Source organism: Lipotes vexillifer, unplaced genomic scaffold (genome assembly GCF_000442215.2).
Source record: "Lipotes vexillifer unplaced genomic scaffold, Lipotes_vexillifer_v1.1 scaffold715, whole genome shotgun sequence".
Taxonomy (NCBI): Eukaryota; Metazoa; Chordata; class Mammalia; order Artiodactyla; family Lipotidae; genus Lipotes; species Lipotes vexillifer.
Window position 1 is genome coordinate 24943 of NW_006788828.1, and position 24572 is coordinate 49514.

Here is a 24572-nt window from a genome sequence, read left to right on the forward strand (position 1 = left end):
CTTTCCCTTTGTGTGGGCTTACAGTGTCTTTTTATTATGTATTTCCCTCTTCAAAGTTGCTTTTGCTCTTCATTTTATGCATATTGTTTACATATAAAATAAGAAAAAGTATATGAAGTATAATTTGCTTTAATCCTAAACTAGGGTGACTAGAAGCTGGTCAAAATTAAAAGTTTCGGTGAGCATTTGAGTAGGTGGAAAATTATCAACCACTCAGAAAGGACCTTAGTATTCATGGAGATAATCGTAATACATTCTTGGGTCCAACCTCAAAATCATAGTTTGAATTTCAACTAAAAGTTTAAACATAAATTACAAATATCAGCTATAACTTGACATACGTATGTCTTAGAAGATTAACTCTAGAAACCGTTGAGACTAAAAGATGTCAACTGATACATTTATCTATTTTCAGAGTTTGGTAGCATACAACGGCTTTCAAAGTATGGTAGGAAGAGGAAGGAAGGGAGGAGAAAGAAAGGGAGGTAAAGGAGAAGGGTGATAATTATGTATATATATATTTTAAAAGTAGGTGTAAAAGGAAAACCACTTGCCCCAGGGACTTAGAGTGTGATTTGAAGAGGCAAGCAAAGAAGAAGAAAGTATAAACTTCTATCTAGGTGCTCCTCTGGAACAGAATCTGAACTTGATAAAAGTGCTCAAGAATGCAAAGCAAAGGCGAATCAGTGTGCAATGAGGTTGGTCAGGAAAATTGTGTGGAAAAACACCTCTGAGGGAGGAATTGAAAGAAGTAAAGAGTGACTGGATGTCAAGGATACAGAGGATATTTAAAGTTGGGGGAACGGCCACCAGAAAATGTGTAGGTTTGCGGCTTGAGTATGGATGTTTGAGGAAGGGTCAGGGACCTCTCTGCTTCTCCCTCCCCAGTTGCATGAACTGCAGGAAAACAGATGCAGAGGTCAGCTCTGTCTGGGGAACCACCTCCAGCCACCCAAGCTAGAGAATCATCCAGATTTAAGAATAATTGTTGTAATTAACACAGAATTGGGAAAGCTATACAATATTGTGGGATTTGGGGATCTTGATAGTACAAAATGAGTTACGATGTATAAGCAAAGAGTTTAAACCCTTTTCTTTGTTATTGGCTCAGTTATACTATTTGAAAATATATATATTGCATATGGCACTTTTTAAATACATGTAAAATACTTAGCACAGTATCAGGGGATCTATCAATAGAAATAATATTCATTGTCATCATTTTTCTAATGTATAAAGGGAAGGCAAAGTAATAATCATTCCATTTTCTGGATCCCAGAGTCACAGAATTAGAGGTTCTCTGATGACATCTTAGAAGTCAGGCAGCAAATGTTAATGTTACCCCTCCCTGAGGAAGCCCAATGATTGCCACTCACTCCTTCTCCCAGTTTCCCTGGCCCCAAAAACATCCTTTGACTTGAGTCTTTCTTATTCATTCTTGTTAAAGGATACACACCAATCCATCTTTTACATGAAGTGTTTGTCATATGCCTTCCAAGAATTAGAAAACAATCTTTTACAATATATCCCATGGTATTTACCCTAGAGATCTACAATTTCAAAAGACGATCTTAGTTGAAGTAATAACAATTTTGAAAGTATAGAGCAACTGGCTGCAAGTAGTACATTTCTAAATGTGGAATCCTATAGAACTTCCTGCTTGAACTTGAAAATTGCTGTTATTTCTAAGCCAAGAAATGTGAGCATTTTCTTACACTGTTTCACATATTTCAATTTAACCTATGATATTTAAGATGCAAACTTCAAGCTCACTAAAATATATTAAAATATGGTTAATAGATGAATTTTTTTCTAGGAAACAACATACATATTTGCATATAACAATCATGATACTAAGCCCAAAGTAAGATTTTCTTTTTAGCAAATTTACAAGGAGTATCAATGCGATTTAGTTATATTTTGCTCCCTTTAATTATGCTACATAAACAAAATTATTCAGAGAAATGAATAATCTTTCATTAAAACAAATGACTGAATACATACTTGTGAGTAACTAGTATCAAGATATTAATGGAGAAGATTGGTTCAAGATGGTAGAGTAGAAGGACATGGATTCACTCCATCTTGTGAGAGCACCGGAATCACAACTAACTGCTGAACAGTCATTGACAGGAAGACACTGGAACTCACCAAAAAACATACCCCACATCCAAAGACAAAGGAGAAGCTGCAGTGAGATGGTAGGAGGGGCACAATCACAAAAAAACTCAAATCCCATAACTGCTGGGCGGGTGACTCACAAACTGGAGAACAGTTATACCACAGAAGTCCACCCACTGGAGTGAATGTTCTGAGCCCCACATCAGGCTTCCCAACCTGGAGGTCCGGCAGCAGGAGGAGGAATTTCCAGAGAACCAGACTTTGAAGGCTAGTGGGATTTGATTATAGTCCTTCGATTATAGGACTGGGGGAAACAGAGACTCCACTCTTGGAGGGCACACACAAAGTAATGTGCACATCAGGAACCAGGGGGAAGGAGCAGTGACCCCATAGGAGACTGAACCAGACCTACCTGCTAGTTTTGGTGGGTGTCCTGCAGAGGTGGGGGGTGGCTGTGGCTCACTGCGGGGACAAGGACACTGGTAGCAGAGACTCTAGGAAGTACTCCTTGGCGTAAGCCCTCCCAGAGTCCACCATTAGCCCCACCAAATATCCTGTAGCCTCCAGTGCTGGGTTGCCTCAGGCCAAACAACCAACAGGGAGGGAACTCAGCCCCACCCATCAGCAGACAAGTGGATTAAAGTTTTTCTGAGCTCTGCCCACCAGAGCAACACCCGGCTCTACCCACCACCAGTCCCTCTCATCAGGAAGCTGCACAAGCCTCTTAGATAGCCTCATCCACCAGAGGGCAGATAGCAGAAGCAAGAAGAACTACAGTCCTGCAGCTTGTGGAACAAAAACCACAGTCACAGAAAGAGAGACAAAATGAAAAGGCAGAGGACTATGTACCAGATGAAGGAATAAGAAAAAAACCAAGAAAAACAATTAAATGAAGTGGAGATAGGCAACCTTCCAGAAAAAGAATTCAGAATAATGGTAGTGAAGATGATTAAGGACCTTGGAAAAAGAATGGAGGCAAAGATCAAGAAGATGCAAGACATGTTTAACAAAGACCTAGACCTAGAATTAAAGAACAAACACCTAGAAGAATTAAAGAACAAACAAATATAAACAATACAATAACTAAAATGAAAAATACATTAGAAGGACTCAATAGTAGAATAACTGAGACAGAAGAACGGATGAGTGACCTGGAAGACAGAATTGAGGAATTCACTGCTGTGGAAGAGTATAAAGAAAAAAGAATGAAAAGAAATGGAGACAGCCTAAGAGACTTCTGGGACAACATTAAACGCACCAACATTCACATTATAGGGATCCCAGAAGGAGAAGAGAGAGAGAAAGGACCCGAGAAAATATTTGAATAGATTATAGTTGAAAACTTCCCTAACATGGGAAAGAAAATAGCCACCCAAGTCCAGGAAGCACAGAGAGTCTCAGGCAGGACAAACCCAAGGAGAAACATGCCAAGACACATAGTAATCAAATTGACAAAAATTAAAGACAAATAAAAATTATTAAAAGCAACAAGGGAAAAATGACAAATAACATACAAGGGAACTCCCATAAGATTAACAGCTGATTTCTCAGCAGAAACTCTACAGGACAGAGGGAGTGGCACAATATATTTAAAGTGATGAAAGGAAATAACCTACAACCAAGATTTCTCTACCCAGCAAGGATCTCATTCAGATTCGACAGAGAAATCAAAAGCTTTACAGGCAAGCAAAAGCTAAGAGAATTCAGCACCACCAAACCAGCTCTACAACAAATGCTACAGGAACTTCTCTAAGTGGGAAACACAAGGGAAGAAAGGGACCCACAAAACCAAAACCATAACTATTAAGAAAATGGTAATAGGAACATACATACCAATAATTACCTTAAATGTGAATGGATTAAATGCTCCAACCAAATGACACAGGCTTTCTGAATGGATACAAAGACAAGACCCATATATAGGCTGTCTCCAAGAGACCCACTTCAGACCTAGGGACACATACTGACTGAAAGTGAGGGAATGGAATATTCCATGCAAATGGAAATCAAAAGAAAGCTAGAGTAGCAATACTCATATCAGGTAAAATAGACTTAAAAATAAAGAACGTTACAAGAGACAAGGAAGGACACTATATAATGATCAAGGGATCAATCCAAGAAGAAGATATAACAATTATAAATATATATGCACCCAACATAGGAGCACCTTAATACATAAGGCAAATACCAACAGCTATAAAAGAGGAAATCGACAGTAACGCAATAATAGTGGGGGACTTTAACATCTCACTTACACCAATGGACAGATCATCCAGACAGAAAATTAAAAAGGAAACAAAAGCTTTAAATGACACAATAGACCAGATAGATTTAATTGATATTTATAGGACATTCCATCCAAAAACAGCAGATTACACTTTCTTCTCAAGTGCACATGGAACATTCTCTAAGATAGATCATATCTTGGATCACAAATCAAGCCTCAGTAAATTTAATAAAAGTAAAATCATATCAAGCATCTTTTCTGACCACAACACTATGATATTAGAAATAAATTACAGGGAAAAAATGTAAAAAACACAAACACATGGAAGGTAAACAATGCACTTCTAAATAACCAAGAGATCACTGAAGAAATCAAAGAGGAGATAAAAAAATATGTAGAGACAAATGACAATGAAAACACGATGATCCAAAACCTATGGGATGCAGCAAAAGCAGTTCTAAGAGGGAAATTTATAGCACTACAATCCTACCTCAAGAAACAAGAAAAATCTCAAATAAACAATCTAACATTACACCTAAAGGAACTAGAGAAAGAAGAACAAATAAAACTCAAAGTTAGTAGAAGGAAAGAAATCATAAAGATCAGAGCAGAAATAAATAAAATAGAAACAAAGAAAACAGTAGCAAAGATCAATAAAACTAAAGGCTGGTTCTTTGAGAAGATAAACAAAATTTATAAACCTTTAGCCAGACTTATCAAGAAAAAGAGGGAGAGGACTCAAATCAATAAAATTAGAAATGAAAAAGAAGTTACAACAGACACTGCAGAAATACAAAGCATCCTAAGGGACTACTACAAGCAACTCTATGCCAATAAAATGACAACCTGAAAGAAATGAACAAATTCTTAGAAAAGTATAACCTCCCAAGACTGAACCAGGAAGAAATAGAAAATATGAACAGGCCAATCACAAGTAATGAAATTGAAACTGTGACTTAAAATCTTCCAACAAACAAAAGTCCAGGACCAGATGGCTTCACAGGTGAATTCTATCAAACATTTAGAGAAGAGCTAACACCCATCCTTCTCAAACTCTTCCAAAAAATTGCAGAGGAAGGAATACTCCCAAACTCATTCTACAAGGCCACCATCACCCTGATACCAAAACCAGACAAAGAAACTACAAAAAAAGAAAATTACAGACCAATATCACTGATGAATATAGATGCAAAAATCCTCAACAAAATATTAGCAAACAGAATCCAAAAGCACATTAAAAGGGTCATACACAATAATCAAGTGGGACTTATCCCAGCGATGCAAGGATTCTTCAATATATGCAAATCAATCCATGTGATACACCATATTAACAAACTGAAGAGTGAAAACCATATGATCATCTCAATAGATGCAGAAAAAGCTTTTGACAAAATTCAACACCCATTTATGATAAAAACTCTCCAGAAAGTGGGCATAGAGGGACCCTACTTCATAATAAATGTCATATACAACAAACCCAGAGCAAACATCATTCTCAATAGTGAAAAAGTAAAAGCATTTCCTCTAAGGTCAGGAACAAGACAAGGATGCCCATGCTCGCCACTCTTATTCAACATAGTTTTGGAAGTCCTAGCCACAGCAATCAGAGAAGAAAAAGAAATAAAAGGAATACAAATTGGAAAAGAAGAAGTAAAACCATCACTGTTTGCAGATGACATGATACTATACATAGATAATCCTAAAGATGCCACCAGAAAACTAGTAGAGCTAATCAATCAATTGGGTAAAATTGCAGGATACAAAATTAATGCACAAAAATCACTTGCATTCCTATACACTAACAATGAAAGATCAGAAAGAGAAATTAAGGAAAACATGTTATTCACCATTGCAACCAAAAGAATAAAATACATAGGAATAAACCTACCTAAGGAGGTAAAAGACCTGTATTCAGAAAACTATAAGACACTGATGAAAGAAATCAAAGATGACTCAAACAGAGGGAGAGATATACCATGTTCTTGGATTGGAAGAATCAATATTGTGAAAATGACTATACTACCCAAAGCACTCTACAGATCAATGCAATCCCTAACAAATTCCCAATGGCATTTTTTACAGAACTAGAATGAAAAATCTTAAAATTTGTATGGAGACACAAAAGAAGCCGAATAGCCAAAGCAGTCTTGGAAAGAAACAGAGCTGGAGGAATCAGACTCCCTGACTTCAGACTATACTACAAAGCTAAAGTAATCAAGACAATATGGTACTGGCACAAAAACAGAAATATAGATCAATGGAACAGGATAGAAAGCCCAGAGATAAACCCATGCACCTATGGTCAACTAATCTATGACAAGGGAGACAAGAATATACAATGCAGAAAAGATAGTCTCTTCAATAAGTGGTGCTGGGAATACTGGACAGCTACATGTAAAAGAATGTAATTAAAACACTCCCTAACACCACACACAAAAATAAACTCAAAATGGATTAAAGACCTAAACTGGACACTATAAAACTGTTAGAGGAAAACATAGGAAGAACACTGTTTGACATAAATCTCAGCAAGATCTTTTTCAACCCACCTCCTAGAGTAATGGAAATAAAAACAAAAATAAACAAATGGGACCTAATGAAACTTAAAAACTTTTGCACAACAAAGGAAACTATAACCAAGACAAAAAGACAACCCTCAGAATGGGAGAAAATATTTTCAAATGAAGCAACTGACAAAGGATTAATCTTCAAAATATACAAGCAGCTCATACAGTTCAATATCAAAAAACAAACAACCCAATCCAAAAATGGGCAGAAGACCTACATAGACATTTCTCCAAAGAAGATATACAGATTGCCAACAAACACATGAAAGGATGCTCAACATCACTAATCACTAGACAAATGCAAATCAAAACTACAATGAGGTATTACCTTACACCAGTCAGAATACCCATCATCAAAAAATCTGTAAACAATAAATGCTGAAGAAGGTGTGGAGAAAAGGGAACCCTCTTGCACTGTTGGTGGGAATGTAAATTGATACAGCCACTATGGAGAACAGTATGGAGGTTCCTTAAAAAATGAAAAATAGGGGCTTCCCTGCTGGCACAGTGGTTGAGAGTCCGCCTGCCGATGCAGGGGACGCGGGTTCGTGCCCTGGTCTGGGAGGATCCCACATGCTGCGGAGTGGCTAGGCCTGTGAGCCATGGCCGCTGAGCCTGTGCATCCAGAGCCTGTGCTCCTCAGTGGGAGAGGCCACAACAGTGAGAGGTCCGTGTACCACAAAAAAAACAAACAAAAAAAACGAAAAATAGAACTACCATATGACCCAGCAATCCCACTACTGGGCATATACCCTGAGAAAACCATAATTCAAAAAGAGTCATGTACCACAATATTCATTGCAGCTCTATTTACAATATCCAGGACATGGAAGTAACCTAAGTGTCCATCAACAGATGAATGGATAAAGAAGATGTGGCACATATGTACGATGGAATATTACTCAGCCATAAAAAGAAACAAAATTGAGTTATTTGTAGTGAGTTGGATGGACCTAGAGACTGTCATACAGAGTGAAGTAAGTCAGAAAGAGAAAAACAAATACTTTATGCTAAACAAATATATGGAATCTAAAAAAAAAAAAAAAAAGGTTCTGAAGAACCTAGGGGCAGGACAGAAATAAAGACACAGACATAGAGAATGGACTTGAGGACACGGGGAGGGGGAAGGGTAAGCTGTGAAGCAGTGAGAGAGTGGCATGGACATATATACACTACCAAATGTAAAATAGATAGCTAGTGGGAAGCAGCCACATAGCACAGGGAGATCAGCTTGGTGTTTTGTGTCCACCTAGAGGGGTGGGATAGGGAAGGTGGGAGGGAGATGCAAGAGAGAGGAGATATGGGGCTATATATATATGTATAGCTGGTTCACTTTGTTATACAGCAGAAACTAACACACCTTTGTAAAGCAATTATACTCCAATAAAGATTTAAAAAAAAAAAGAAGAAGTAAATAGCATCACACTGAAAAAGAAAAAATAAAAGACACATGCACCAAATGTTCATTGCAGCACTATTTGCAATAGCCAGGTCATGGAAGCAATCTAAATGCCCATCAACAGACGAATGGGTAAAGAAGATGTGGTACATCTGGAATATTACTCAGCCATAAAAAGGAACGAAACTGAGTCATTTGTAGAGACATGGATGGACCTAGAGACTGTCATACAGAGGGAAATAAGGCAGAAAGAGAAAAATAAATATCGTATATTAATGCATATATGTGGAATCTATAAAAATGGTACAGATGAATCGTTTTGCAAGGCAGAAATAGAGACACAGATGTAGAGAACAAACGTATGGACACCAAGGGGGGAAAGGTGGGGGTGGGGGTTGGTGGGGGGATGAACTGGGAGATTGGGATTGACATATATACACTAATATGTATAAAATAGATAACTAATAAGAACCTGCGCTGTATAAAATAAAATAAAATTCAAAAATAAAAGGTATTAATGGAAAGAAGTAAAGCTTAAGGAGTTTTCACTGAGTACTGGTTACCCATATGAAAATTAAGTCTTCATTAAGATAGTCCTTACTGAAAACAGTGGAAAATTAAAAATGTGTCATATACTGTCAAATATAGTATATAAGGAGTGCTTATATTCAGCACTCCTTTCCTTGTCAAATTCTGCCGTTTGTCATGATTCTAAATCTCCTTTGGAAGAGGCAGTAATTAGACATAAAATACCATTTGTTGATTGTCACAAATATGCCATAAAAACTGACCTTATATGTGGTAATCACACAAGATTATGCAAAATGTAATGAAACAATTTAACATGCTTAGCATGTTTCTTACCACCCAGCACAGATCTATACTTTAGAATTTTAGAAGCAGCTTAAGTAAGAGAGAGCCTAAATCACCAAGACGTTCTTTCCACTCACTGCCCCAAGAATCATTCCCATGAGCATAGTCCCAGCATAGAAGGGATTTAGTGAGTATTTTCAGAATTATGACAGTAGCCAATATCGGCATGGTGCTAGGCCCTATGTATGAGCCCCCATACTAGCATTTCCACGTTAATACACTTCTTGCCCATGGCTGGATGAGGAAGACCCATCCATGAGTAAGAGTCAGATAGCTCTTTTCAAATCCCCCTCTTGTCAAATGACTGTAGTATGACCTTGGGCAAGTTATTTAACCTCTTTTTGTCACACTTTCCTCATCTGGAAAATGGGGTATTTCATGGGATTGTTGTGACCATTAGAGTAATTAATGTATGTAAAGTGCTTTAAAAGCGTCTGGTGCATTGAATGTGCAATTTAAGTGTGATATAAGCCATTATCACTTAATTATATAATTACAGTAATATTACATTATTATATAATATGTAACATTATACAGTATTGATACAAACTGTGCTTATTATTATCCAAAATGTGAGCTCGGTATCCTGAAGATGCACATACCCTAGTAGGCACCTGCAGCATTACCCCAGAGCAATTTCAGAAAAAAACCACAATACCTGGTGGAATTGAACCATGAGGTATGTGGCTCCCTGCGGACTGTAAACATCCAAAACAAAAACCCTCATTTTGTGTACTGCAGTAAGCTCTGGGTAGGTACATCTTGTCCCAGACATCAAGTGTCAGCACATCAGGAAAACAGTCTTTCTCCAAGGGAAGCAATTTGGAGTCTGTTGAAACTAGAACACTTTTGCAGTGTTCCAAAGTCCCCACTTAAACCATAAGAACTCTTTTTCCTTGTAAGCCCATCAGTACTTTATGTAATGTCTATAGAGGTTCAGTTCATAGCTATTTTGGCTTCTGCTGAGAGGCTATCAGGAGAGAACACCATCCAGCAAATTCTGTACCCTCACTCCTTCTTCAAGAGATGCAGCATTTAGTTGTTCAAGGCCTATAACTTGGTTCTAAAAACTGACAAGGGTCCCTCCTTCAAATTCCTCTTAGAGACCCTTAGAATCAGTGACTGGTCTCAGAGACAGGGCACCAATTCAGGAAGTCTAGGCTGTACTGGCCAGGCTAGATCATCCAGCTACCTGGTTTTTACAGGAATTCAAGGAGGAAATAGTTGTTGCTGTCTGTGTGGGTCAGCAAAGGCTGTAGCCCATGGGAAACTTTTGGATAGAACTTTCCAGGAAGCAAAACAGGGGCGGAGTATTCCAGGCACCGGGGAAAATGGAATCTACATTGAGATTTGGAAGTTGCATGACATATTTCTGTGATCTGAATTTAAGCAAGCGGAAGGAGTTTACCCGCTGAGAAAACCACAGGGCACCTGGGGGCCACACTGCTTTCTGCTCTGATCCCTAGATTTTGCCACCTGGTGAGCTATTCCTGTCAATAGCGTCAGTCCTTTCTTATCGTACCTTTTCTCAGAAATCTTTCTGTCTTTCTTGATTTGTGTAAATGTCAGACTAACTTAACTACCTTTCAGACCAAAATAGGGGGCTTACTTACCTGCAGATATATAGTATCATAGTTTTAGAATTTTCTCAGAGATGCTAAGCCTAGGAAAACCCACAGAGCTTTCTAGTTACTCCGTTCAGGGAACAAGCCAGGTACGCTTACCCCTGCCTCTTGGTTATTTGAGGCTTTTGGGGGAGACAGTAGCCATCTGCCACTCTCAGAAACAGTCTCATCGTCCCTCAAAACCATCCTGGAAGGATGCCCTTCTTGTAGTAAGTTGGCCCTACCGCTGCCAGGGAAGACGGGGCTGAGGCAGGAGGGGAGAGGCGTCCAAAGCAAATCCTATAGACACACTGCCCTGCATGTCCTGTGATTCTTGTCTTTCAACTCGGGAAGGAAATGACAGCAAAATGCTGTGCCCCTCTCTTGCCTGGAGAAACGAATTCTAGGGGGAAGGAGACCATAGCACCCTTTGCCCATAGGAGAAAACTGTAATATGAAGTGTGTAAACGTGGAGGGTAAGACTGCCTGCTAGCGACCGCCAGCTTCACCACATATGACCACTGTGACATTGGACAAATTAATTAACCTCTCTGTGCCCTAGGTTTCTGACCCATAAAATGTTGATGGATACTAGTAGTTGGCCTACTTTCTTAACTATAAAATAGGGCTACTGGGTGATGACGATTAAATGATGTAAAGCACTTGGCATACTAACCAAAATGCCTGCTAAGTAGTAAGCACTCACTAAGATTGTTCCAGGAATAATGAGCAAGTGTAGGGGGCACAGGGATTAAGCAAAACTGTGGGTAGGCATTGGTGATTACTTAAAATAACCACATGGAGTTATTTTAAAGGCAGGGATTCTCCAGATGTTGTGAGTCGAGTCACCAAAAAGCAGAAAAGTCCTCAGAAGCTTGACCGTAACCTCCCAAAGAGGAACAATCAATTTTTGAAAACTTGTCTTAAAAATAGCCTTGGCTTGTATATGATGAGATACTAGATCTTATGTTCTGTGGCCTGTGACGTAAACATGGAGTGAAGTCGAAGAGAAACCAAGTGAGTTTTTTTTATGGCACCAACACCTTCCGGACTGAATTTCTCAATGCGCACCATCTCAGCCAGGCTCACACCAAGGCTTCCCTCGTGGAAGTGACAAGTGGTTCCCCAGGGAGCAAAACCACCACGGAGCTGATGGTGATGACCATGAGCAAGGTCACCCTCAGGAGGGTGGAGAACTTGTTCCCATCCTGCCACACCATCGCCAAGACCGGACGTCCCCTCAAAGATTTTATCTGGATGTGCTCGTTGGATGATATGAAGGGTGATGATACTGGCCCGGTATTCAGAACGAACAAATCGGCCAGAAGATTTACATAGTTTATTGCTGAAGTAGAACAGAGAACTCTAAGAGAGAAATTAGAAAAAAGTAAGTTTTTCTCCATCCTCAGCGATGGGATCACAGACAGTTCAATCGAGGAAGCTGACCTTGTGTACAAGCAGTGAGCGTGCGCAGGGAAAGGACACTGTCAAATCGTTGGGGTACAGACAGGGGGAAAGAAGGGACCTCTGGCAATAAAACATGCCCCTGAGAACACTCTAGACAGAAATCTTCAACTTCGACTATCGAACCAAGACTGGGCAAAGAAACTGGTTGGTTTCGCACGTGATGGTGCCCCTGGCTCAGAGCGAGAAGACGGCAGCGAGGTGGCCCTGCTTTTAAGAGAAATCCAGCCACATGTGCCGACTGTGTGTTGCTCTGTGCATCATCTCGAGGTATCTTACAAAGCGGCGTTCCAGAGCGTTCCCCTGTACAACGATGTCAGAGACCTTCTCTGCAGCACTTACCACTTCTATCACAATTCTGTTCATAAGAGTACTCTGGTACTTTCAAAGGCCTTCACCTTCGACCTGTGATACCTTCTCAAGTAGGAGGCCGGAGGTGGCTTCAAGGATTACAGGCCTCCCTCCAGAATCTTCTCAAAGGATATCAATTGTCCAGCAGCTGCATTCGGTAAGTAATTTTGAAATACTGTACTATTTTAGTTTTTTCAGAATAAAAAGAATACTTTTACTGAGTCATTTGAAATAATAATTTTGAGAAAGATAAACCACTGTTTTTTCCTAGCCCATGTTACAGACAAGGGAAGGCAGAAGTGACACCAATCATCAGAAAGCCAAAGACCTTGTAGAGTCCCCCCTGCAGACAGACATTGTTAAATTTGTCCACTTCTTGCTGGATGTCACTGATGTCCTCAGCATTCTGTCCCGCGTCAATCAGAACAGAAACTCTTCAATTGCTGATATATTTGCCACCCTAGAGTCAACACTGGAAATGCTCAGAATATATCAGACAAGGTGAGGAGTCCGGGATGATCTGAGAGTCTATCCATCCAGACAGATGGACTTGGGAAACCATTTGCTAGGTGCTTTTGCACATAATTGTCTACTTGGGGGAATTTTTTTTTTCCCCTCCCCAAACCAGGGCCAAAAGAACGCCCAGTGGATTCAGTCACACACTTTCAGGGTAACTGCCTCCTCGCAGGAAAGTGAAACATTTCTGATGTAAGAAACATGGTTTTAACACATCTTATCAAGAGGCTGCGAGGCTGTTTCAGAGATGTCAACCAAGATGTGGTGAAGACAGCCACGATTGGGAGCTTTAAACTGTGGCCAGCAAAGATAAATCAAGGTAACGTATGAACTCCGGCTCTGAATCTGTTGTTCTTTGATTGTCTGTGTACATGTCTTTAAGATATGTGACGTTTTGTTGGGCGTATGGATTGCAGAATTTGGAGAAAAAGAGGTGTCCATCCTGATTGCACATTATGAACCAGTATTGGAAGCTGCCAAGGTGAAAATTGATGATGTAGACACAGAAAGGAGCATGTTGAAATTAGAGATTTATGCTAGGTGAGCATAAGTAACCTAGTTGATATGTATAAATATTGGAGTAAAACTTAGGAGTCTCAATCTTTTACATTTTTCATTTTTCCTCCTAGATTTCAGAACATCCACAAATTGACCTGGGATTTTGTGAATTCTGTTTATTTACACAAGTATCCGAACATCCTAACACTCGTGGACCTAGCGCTGAGCCTCCTTGCAAGTTCAGCTGAAGCAGAACATGGCTTTAGTCAGATGAAGGGCACTAAGCCACAAACGCATGCCATGGTCAAGGCTGATAGCATGACAGATCTCCTGTTAATTCAGTTGGATTCTCCAGACATTTATAACTTTGACCCTAGGAAAGCCATTCATTGATGGAATACAAGAACACCATCTTCAACTGGTGACACAAGACCTATCTCGGATTGTTCATCAAACTCAGAAAGGCTTGACGAAAGCGATTAGTAATGTGACAAATGTTGACCTCATCATTGATCATAGCAAAAAGAACTATTTTCAAAAACCTGAAAGTTAAAAATAAAAGTCACCAGTCTTCATATCAAACACAAAAGGCATTTGGCATCATCCAGACCTACAGAGCAAAAATCCAAAGATTGGTTTTTCTCTGACTTTCCAATTCTAGTTCTGTATTCACACATCCTTTCACATTCTTTGGGTGAAGTATATACTTCTAAGCAATGGTATTATTTTGATGTCATCTTTCTGAGAGTTACTGCTAAGGGTAACTAGACTATAATTATGGTCTGAGTTCCTTTAGGCCTGGCTTACAATTAACCGTTTTTCCTGGATAATTCTAAATGACAGTTGCATTAGGTAACTAACTTAGGGCCAAATGGAAAGAGAATTTTTTTTGATCCATAAACAAAATTTGTAAGCTTATCTGTTTCCATTACTGCATTATATGTGAAGGCCATATTATTGTATGCCTTGGTCATTTAAGTAACAAGGCCAAATGTCAAAATAGTTTTCACATTTCACACTAGGGTTCCCAGATAAACAATTCCTATGTGAACTGAAAATATTTTCTTACACTTTGCTTGCACCATAGCTCTTAGAGACAGTGGAAATATTTTACGTATCTACCAGAATTTTTAAATACTTTGAGCCTCTTCATGGTTTCAATTGAGTTTATTTGTGGTTTCATCTTGAGAATCATGAATGATTAATTTCTAACTTGTCTGTAAACCAATATAGTATCATGTAAAGATCATTCTACCAAGTTCCACTACCTGGGAAAGTTATTCTCATTTCTATAAAATTGGATACTCAGGTTTGATCAAAAAGGTAGAGAATTTATTTCTGAACAACCTGCTGGATGGCCAGTCTTATCAAAGAAAGAAAGATTCTGCTCTTGCTACCCAGAAAATTGCCTTCCAGATCTGAAACTTGGGCATGTTATTTGAACCACTGAAATTTTAAAAGCATTACTACATTTTCCTAAAGGTTAGAGGAAATGGTAAAGTTCATGTTGGACTTTAGAAATGCTAAAAACTTAGATATAGGAAGAAAAATTTGAGATTCTACATCTATGTTTCACTTTTTTGAGGGGAGGGGGCCTGTCACTGTTGTGGCCTCTCCCGTTGCGGAGCACAGGCTCCAGGCGCGCAGGCTCGGCAGCCATGTCTCAGGAGCCTAGCCGCTCCGCGGCATGTGGGATCTTCCCGGACCGGGGCACAAACCCGTGTCCCCTGCATCGGCAGGCGGACTCTCAACCACTGCGCCACCAGGGAAGCCCCTGTTTCACTCCTTTGATTCCTAAACAAAGAAGAATAGCTATATACTCTGGACCTGAAAGATACCGGAATACATGTAGGAGTGTCTCCTGGTTCTAGAAGGTACCGACACTATGGGAGTTAGACATTTTTTAAGGAAATACATTTATTTTGCTTTCCTATTTCTTTTTTAATGCATGTGCATGCAATTTGAAATGAGCAACAGACTAAACAAACATCTCAAGGTAAAGTAGTTTAGTGTTTAAGAGCAGAAGGCTTTAAAAGGTTAGTTATCTTTTATAAAATATATCACAGTGTTTGAGCCAATTAGATGACTAAATTAGCACTTCAAATCTAGTAATTTAATAATTCAAATATCCCGATATTTACCAAAACAAATATATTCTGATCTAAAAAAGCAAAATGAGGATAAATGTGTTACCTTGATCACAGTGGTGATGTGCATGCGTTTGAAACACCTTTATCCCATATTTACCAAAACATTTTACTCTAGTGCCCTGCTGAAAAATAGGAACCCTTGCAGTAGTTTTTTAAATTCAACGTATTCTGAGTACAAGGTCAAAGAAGACTCCAAACTAAAATATAAAGCCTCAGTATCTTACTCAGTCTGAACAATTTATTACTCACCGAAAAAGACGTGCTGACTCAGCTGAGAAACAACCATGGGAGAAAATCAGGAAATTGATTATTATTTTTATGTTTCCAAAGTGTCTTCTGTTTCTCTAAAGGCTAAAGTTTTAAAGAGAATGAATGAAGCGATTATACAAATATCCATTATTTGTTCTATTTTAGTGAAAGAAACAAATCACATAATAAAACGGAAAAATATTTCTCATTGTATTTTAGGCATAATAGGAAACAAAGCATTTGCTGACGTTCTGCTGGATTTGGTAACCCTGAACCTTGGAACAAACAACTTTCCTAGTAGTTGGATGAACCTCACTCAACCCGAAGTAAGTTTCTATTTTGTTTGGGTTTCAAGCTTTGCGAATTCTTCTTCTTTAATGAATAAGTCAAGAGTTTTCAAATAACCAGTACCTGCACAGTAACCGACATTTAGTAGCAGCCAATAAACCTGGATGAACAAATGAACAAGTTAAGACACTTAGTATGTTCATGCTCAGTATTTGAAAATAAGTGACGATGCTGACAGTCAATGAAACACTATAGAGACCATGAGGCTCAGCCAGTGAGTTTGTATCTATTACTACCAGATGGAGTGATCCTAACTAGTAATAGTAGATGATTCTGGCAGTGCTTGCTTTTCCTTATATTCTGTTCCTTAAGAAAACAAAGTGGTTAAAGAGTATTTCCCTCCAAGTTGTAGAGCCCTCCCACACTCGTAATTATCATCTTTATTCCTTCTCTGTTGAAAAAGTACAAAGTATACTATAGTCACAAGTGTTAATTCCTTGTGTAACAGTAAGCAAAAACCACAAATGTCAAGGAAGCAAAAATCAAAAACACTCTCTAAGTTCTGTCTGGTGTGGATTGCTTGGTAGAACCTGAGGGAACAAAAGTGAGAACTGACCCTATTGGCCAAGCTAAAATCTTACTTCCTTCATCAGAATCTCTTACTAAGAAACACGAGCAGGTAGAGTGTCACAAGAGAGTCATACAAACATTCCAATGGCATTTCCTGCTTTCTTCTAGTTGCAGGAATTAACATCTTTATTGGTAACAAACTCGGAGTTCGTGGACTGGCGGAAATTCTTGTTAGTAGTCGCGCTGCCTTGGCCCATTCCTCTGGAGGAGGAGCTCTTGGAGACCCTGCAGAGGTTCCAGGCTGTGGATGAGGAACACCTGGGCACAGTCACTTTCAAGCAGTATATGCAGGTCACTACCAGCCCCTGGTGGCACTAACCCTACCAGAGTACTTCTGACCTAAGAAGCTCCCTGATCTCACAACACCAGGTCTCATGGCCCATGTCTAGGCACCTAGAGGCAGCACAGGCACTGTCCAAGTCCCAGGTAGAAGTCTGGCTCCCACCCCCAGGGAAGGGTCTGAAAAAGTCAGAACTGCTTGGAGAGCTAAGGGTTCTGAAAGAAATCACAGAAAACGTCATTGTTGTCCTACCAAGTGGTTCTTAACCTTGGCTGTACATTAGAATCGCCTGCAGAGCTTTTAATTAGCCCAATGCCCAATAACAAATACTACGGGAGTACCAACAGCAGTTACAATGAACACAGGGAAAGGGACAGGGTTTTTTATTTTTTTCTTTTGGTCACAAGCGTGGTGAACGATAAGATGTTTTTTGACACGTTGAGTTTGAAATGTCTGTGGGAAATGCAGACAGAAGTGTCCCATCTGATATGGCAGATGCAGAAGCCAGTCACTATCACGTAGGCGGTTGTTGGAGTTATGAATGGACCAGATCACCCGAGGGAAGTGTGTAAAGTGATGGATAATCCAGTAACATGGTACCTGGCCATTGGACTTGTAGATAGGATGTAACTATTGACCTTCACCGGAGCAATTTTGGGAGAGTACAGCGTCTAGATTGCAGAGGATTGATGGAATAAATAGGTCTTTAAGAAGTGAAGATAAGACAGTCAACTCATTTCCGAGAAGCTTGAGTAAGGAGGGAGGAAGAATGAAATGCCATAACTAAGAAGGGCCTGAATGACTTATTTTGTGTCTACTAATCAAATTCATCCTAATTCTCCCCACTTCACATTGCTGGTAGACATGAAAGGTGGAAACGTTTATAAGGTGCTGATTTTGAAACAGGGTGATAATCTCTAGGCGCCTGTAGCTCGTGTATATTTCACCATTGAAAGATCACATCTCTTCCTGCTTCTCTTTTCTTCCTTGATTAATGAAAGGCGTGCTCATAGACAGCCCTGACGTTCCCACGCTTAGACAGTTGAGCCAGAGGAAATAGCACTTCCACATCGAAGAGGTTCTTCAAGCCTGATCAAGAAAGGTGCATAGCTGATTGGGCTCTAATTTATATACTTCCCAAGTAGAGCACTTTGTGAATTCTTTCACTGTCCTGGACCTGGGCTTACAACTTATAGAGATTTTTTGTGTAAAAACATAAACAGCAGGGCAAAACTTACTCTATTTTCTTGTTGGCTTAAGATTTTTAAAAGTGGGCACTCGTAAATGTACCAACCTTCACTCTTTACAGTATGTGCCAATGAACACAGGTTGTCAATTTAAACATCTTTTTGCACAAACGTGAGACGAACTTAGGTGTTCGTAATTTGTACCACAGTGCTGAGCAAAACCAGAAATCTCTCTCACCAAAAGTGTGAATTTCTTAGAGAAAGTTGGCTGCTGCATGAAACAGAACCTCAGAAATACTTATCAGAACACTGCCTGGGTTTTGGGAGCAGTTGATTTCTGAGCTCTGCCCTCTCAGCTTACGCACCCACCGCCCACTCCTCAGGAGGCTCAGGACAAGGTGACCATTTGGAGAGGCCCGCTTGACCTCCCCACATGACTCACAGATCTCCAGCGCTCTCCACATCACATACAGAGCGTTCTTTCATGGGACTGTCAAAACAGCTTCTAGGGTAAAATTTTATGATTTGTTGAAAATGCCACCTTCGAATACAGTAGTCAAATAGTACAACTACATTGCTGAAATGAAGTTCTCTGGGGAAAAAATAAATAAATAAATAAGCTCCCTACTCTGCTTTTTGTCTTTTTTCTTTTCTTCTGACTAACTGCAAGTTCATCATAACCGCCACTTAAGGATGTGCTGCTTTCCTCAGCTTCTAAAATGGAATAAGATACAGTGTTTGTGAAGCTGCTGCGGCTGCATACCTGGGCTAAGCCACGTGAGCATAAAAGTGCACCTGCCTTTGCTCCAGCCCTATTGCAGCTGTCTGTCACGTGTGGATGTTTAGTCACGCTCATGCAGAATGCTTTGATGGTGAACTCTCTCAACTCATCTTCGGTCAATGAGAATGCAGGTTATCATAGGCTTAATGAATCAGATGTTCTAGGATCCAAACAGTGCAGCACTTGTTCGCTAAGGAAAAGTAAAATAACTAAACTAAAATTCTTTGACCATATTTTATTTGTTCTTTGACCAAATGTCCACAAAGGACATTTCCACATTTCAAGGATAAATCACCTGATTATCCAGTGGGGCAAATGTGGTTGACTGAACCTTGCTTGACCAATGTACGCCCAACCTACAGTTCACGTTTAACATTTTGCACTGCTAACGTTTTCATGGATGACTGTTTTAAAAATATAAGTTGTTCTCTGATTAGGTTCTTTCTTCTTTCTCATGTGACCCTCTTGTATGTGAAACACTTTGAAACAGTTTCCTAATCTCTAAAATATCATCTTTTTTTTTTTTTTTCCTTTTTTATTCTGTACGCGGGCCGCTCACTGTTGTGGCCTCTCCCGTGGCGGAGCACAGGCTCCGGACGCGCAGGCTCAGCGGCCATGGCTCACGGAGCCCAGCCGCTCCGCGGCATGTGGGATCTTCGCGGACCGGGACACGAATCCGTGTCCCCTACATCGGCAGGCGGACTCTCAACCACTGCGCCACCAGGGAAGCCCTCTCTGACCTTATTTTGTATTCATTTCTACTTCTCCATCTTCTAGTTCACTGATCATTTCCTTTGCAGAGTCAAATCTATTATTAATACAATCCAGTGTATTTTTATTTGAAATATATTTTTGATCTCTGTAAGTTGGGTCTTTTTATATCCTTCATTTCTCTCTTCATTATATGCATTTTTCTCTGTCTCCTTGAATAAATGAAATATATTTAGAACAGCTAAATGAACATCCTTGTCTGTTCATTCTATCATCTGTGTATTTCAGTGTTTGTTTCTATTGATTGATGTTTCTTCTGACTATGGGTTATATTTTCTGGCTTTTTTGCATTCCTTTGTATAGGATGCCAGATGTTATAAATTTTATATTGGTGGGTGTCCAATTTTATATACCTTATATATTGTCGGGCATGCAGTAATGTTATTTGCAATCAGTTTCATCCTTTCAAGGTTACATTAAGATTGATAAGTGTGGGTCCAGAGCAACCTTTAGTTTAGGGCTAATCTAGCCCCACTACTAAGGCAATATCCTCCTGGGGGTGTTACCCAATGCCTTGTGTATCAGGAGGTCCTTCCACTCTGCCGGGTGGTAACATTTTCCCTGGTGGTAACATAGTCCCAGCCCTGTGTGAGACTCAGGAACAGTTCAGCTTACTCCTTTCCTGTGGTTCTTTCTCCAGCTTCTGGCATTTTCCACACATACATCCAGAGGTTGGCTTTCAGTCAAGACTTGAGGAGATCTTTCTACAGATCTCTAGGGCTCACCCTCTCTTTCAGTGCATCTCTAGTGTTTTGCCCTGAAAATTCTAGTCATCGTGGCCTCCCCCAACTCCAAATCTATCTTGTCAACCCAGCAAGACGTGCCAGCTCTATCTGGATGCCTCTCCTGACACTGTAGCCTGAGCAATACTTGGGCTCCTCATTATTCTCCTTATTTCAGGAATTACTGTCCTGAGTTGACTGTTGTCTAACGTCTGAAAAAATTATGTTACATATATATTGGTCATTTTGTTTGTTTGTTTAAGGCAGGAGGGTAATTCTGAGCTTTGTCACTCCATCATGGCCTGAAGCATAAATCTTACCTACATTCCTCATCTCTCTATTCTCCATGGAGTGGTACTTATGGTCCACAGATTGGCCACTGGGCAACGATTCTTCCCGGTCAGTGCAAGGCACTTACATTCAAAGCCTGAGCCTGTGCTGGACCTTAGCTGCTTCTGTGTCTTCTCCCTCACAGGCTTCTGCATGGCCAGCACTCCTCTGTTCTAAATGAAAAGAAAACCCGGTCCTCACCTCTGGGGGCTGCATCCCCTTACAAGCTACCTATTGTCAATCCAGCCTTCTCTCAAAACACGGGTGATTCTTCGAAGGAAAGAAGGCACAAGCATAGGCCAGAGTCAGGTTAGGCTGGCCAATGGTTCTTGGAAATAGGCAGTGCCAAGGGTAGATTGTCACTCTGGAAGATGCTAAGGGAGAAAGACCTAGGAACAAGATGCTTATGTATATGAAGTACTTGCCATGTATAAAAGTTAAGCTTGGCAAGACACATTCTTTGAACCCAAGGAATTAATACCTGATGTTCAGTAGCAGACATGAATGAAAACACCCAAAGGAATGAACTGAATGCCAAATATCTGGTGTAAACAAGTCAAATTGGAGTTTCGAGGAGAGATCAAAGAGGGCTTCCCTGAGGAGGTGTGATCTAAGCTGGGTCTGGAAAGATGAGTAGGTTTACATTGGTGAACACGTAGTCACCTCAGGTAGGAGTAACGATGTGAGCAAAAGAGCAAGAGTAGGAAATGGTTCTAAGCAGAGAATGACATGACAAGATTAAAGTTTTGAGGAAACTGATATGGTCAAATGGTCTGAGCTGAAACAAATAAGAGAAAGACTGGAAATGAAGACAGCTCCAAGGTTGCTGGAGCAGCCTGTGATGGAGGCAATGAGGCTGTACACCAGCATGGCAGCAGTAGACATGAGAGGAAGGGAGAGGGGGTGAGGCATCGCCAAATGGGAACCGAGGGATTTGGTAATTAGTGTCAGACATGGGCTGAGAATGAAGGTTGTCATTAAAAAGTAGGTCCTGAGCTCTTGATTCAGTCAGTCACTCACTCAGCAAAGATTTCCAGCACCAACAATATGCCCCAGCACCACACTAGGCTCTGAGAACAGAGAGAAACATGAACAGGACACGAGCAATATGAGCTAGTGGAGGGCACTGACCCCTCCAAAGTACTGCTATGCAAGCAACATCCAGGGTGGCGACCTCCCACCTTCGTTGCATGCTGCAACAGTTACAGTACAGCAGGTACCCCAGTATGTGGGGTTTCATTTATAAATTATTCATGTGTACTACTGCACTAATGCATTCTATACATTATCAAATTTTTTAAAATAAAAATTACAAAAGAATGAGATCCAATACATGTGAATGGAAGTTCTAGTATTTTCTCCAGCATCCCCATGGTTTCTGCACCCTACTTTGGGAGACCACTGCTCTAGACACCTGCAGAGATCGCTTCAATCTCTGTGGTTTTCAGAGGAACAATTACATCTCAGTGTAACTTCAATGATTCTCATTTTTGTTTTCTGTGTAGGCTGGTCTGTGGTTTACGGGAGATGAAGATATAAAAATTCCAGAAAATCCCCTTGAACCTCTGCCATTCAATAGGCAGGAGCATCTTATAGAGGTAATTCCATAACATTGATTCATTTCTTGTCTTTTCTCCCACTTGTGTAATTAGTCTTAGACTCCACCCCGACTCCCGGTTCCTTTGCTGTATCCCCCAAGTGCAGAGTTTAATATTCACTATGGCGACAGCATAGGAGAGTCTGGAGGGAATCAGGGACCAAAATCTTAGACAGGCTTCTCTTGTTTACTCACTATGTGATCCCAGACAATATCCATAAGCTCTCCGGGTTTCACTCTTCTCATCTAGCAAATAAGCTGGTACTGAACACACTTTTCACTAAATGCCCTTCCAATTGTAAAAGCTTTGGATAAGAACTGACTTTCACCAATATATGTCTTTGTTCATTTCTCTTTGATTTTGACTAACTTGACCAACATTCCAATAGTTTGCCTACAGTATTGCCCACTACCCATCAGATTATCATTATTATCATCAAAAGTATCATCATCATCATTATCATTTTCATTAGCTTCTATCCCTGAGGCCACAATAGAATGCAAGCCCTTAAAATCTGAAAACCATTCTGACTTCAACACAGCCAAGCTCAATAAAATATGAGAAAAGTTGAATGGCAGATTCAGACATGACAGCAAACTATGTATATCGATTGATCAATTCAGCCCGCCATGAGTTAAAAATTGCAGTGCAAAATTGAACATGACTCCAGTCGTAACCTGAAAGTGAGCAATCCCCTTCAATTGGATGCATATTCTTTGAGTATCTCTCTTAGATGCTAGCAGGAGAGCAGGTGAAAGAAAGGGGTCAGGGAGTTACCAAAAAATGTCCAAGACATGAGGCTGGCAGTTGCACGGGCAGTTTTTTGTTTTGGTTGTTGGTTGCTTTAAAAACTGCAGGACTGAGTTCAATTCTCCTGTAAAGCTTTGGAAGGTGTCTCTATATGATTTTGTGAACAAATCTGTCAACAATATAAACAGGTTCTTCATTCCTTGGGAAGAAGCCAGCAGTCTGAATATGATGTCAAGTAACTTCCTTTTCAGCCAGAAGTTGTTAGAAGTGTTTATCAGAGCAGAGCCCTTCCATGGCTCACAGAGCTGCTAAAGGCGGGAGACAGCCTGTGTTGGTCAGCCCCGAGGACTGCGACACAGTGAGGCCGGAAAGGGCCTTGGGATGCCAAAGAAGGGTGTGGCTCCCACCTGCTGCTACCCAAACTGCTGGAAAGTGAACATAGGAAAGGAACAAAGTGGGGGGCAGAGGCAGGACCACAGAGCCTGAGAAAGAAGCGCTCTTACAGGGCAAAGGATGGTTGACAGGTATGTGTGTGTGTGTGTGTGTGTGTGTGTGTTGTCCAGAGGACAGAAGAGGGTGGTGTCCTCTCTGCCCCATGGACTGGATGCTCAGCATTTCATAAATCTCAACGCCCTTCAACTGGGATTAAAAGCACAGATGCCACGGCTGACAAGCTGCGAGGTCTTGATGGAGTTACCTACCCTCTCTGTGCTGTAGTTTTATTTTCATCCCTCTCTGCTGGGAGTGTTGTGCAGCATGCGTTCATATGTGTGGTACTTTTAGAACAGTGATTGGCACACAGTTAGCCCGATGTCAGTGTCAGCTAAACAGAAGCTAACCACGCTAACTCTACATGGTAAAACACCGGTTAATGGTTAAGAAGCTAAAGAAAGGGATGCAAAGGGAAAACATAAAACAATATAATAAGTTTACTTTTTTGGCCATAATTAGAGTAAGTAAAGACCAAATCAGGGGAAAAAACACCCCATGAAGAGGAATTCTGAGTGTCAGGATCCCTGGCCTCTGCTCCCAGTTCTGACATGACCCACTGTAGGACCTTGAATAGATCCCTTCACCTGCCGGGGCCTCTGCAAGCTATTAAAAAGAGCGCTTGGCCTACGATCTAGCTGGCCACACCCAGCTCCCCTGCTTTGTCACCTGTGTTCTCTACAATCCAGGGCCGCCAGGGGTCCCAGAGACAGACTGTAATTCCTGC

At 40.5% G+C, this 24572-nt stretch overlaps 1 protein-coding gene across 1 annotated transcript in view; it reads left to right on the forward strand.

Annotated features, from left to right (window-relative positions):
- The window catches only part of LOC103069200 (sperm flagellar protein 2-like), a gene marked incomplete at its 5' end in the record, with an annotated part of 72570 nt that overhangs the window by 22493 nt on the left and 25505 nt on the right, over positions 1-24572 (forward strand). The window contains 3 exons of the mRNA XM_007461849.1: positions 16239-16345; positions 17046-17228; positions 22514-22606. Of these exons, the coding sequence (XP_007461911.1) occupies positions 16239-16345; positions 17046-17228; positions 22514-22606 (383 nt within the window). The remainder of the gene's footprint in view (positions 1-16238; positions 16346-17045; positions 17229-22513; positions 22607-24572) is intronic.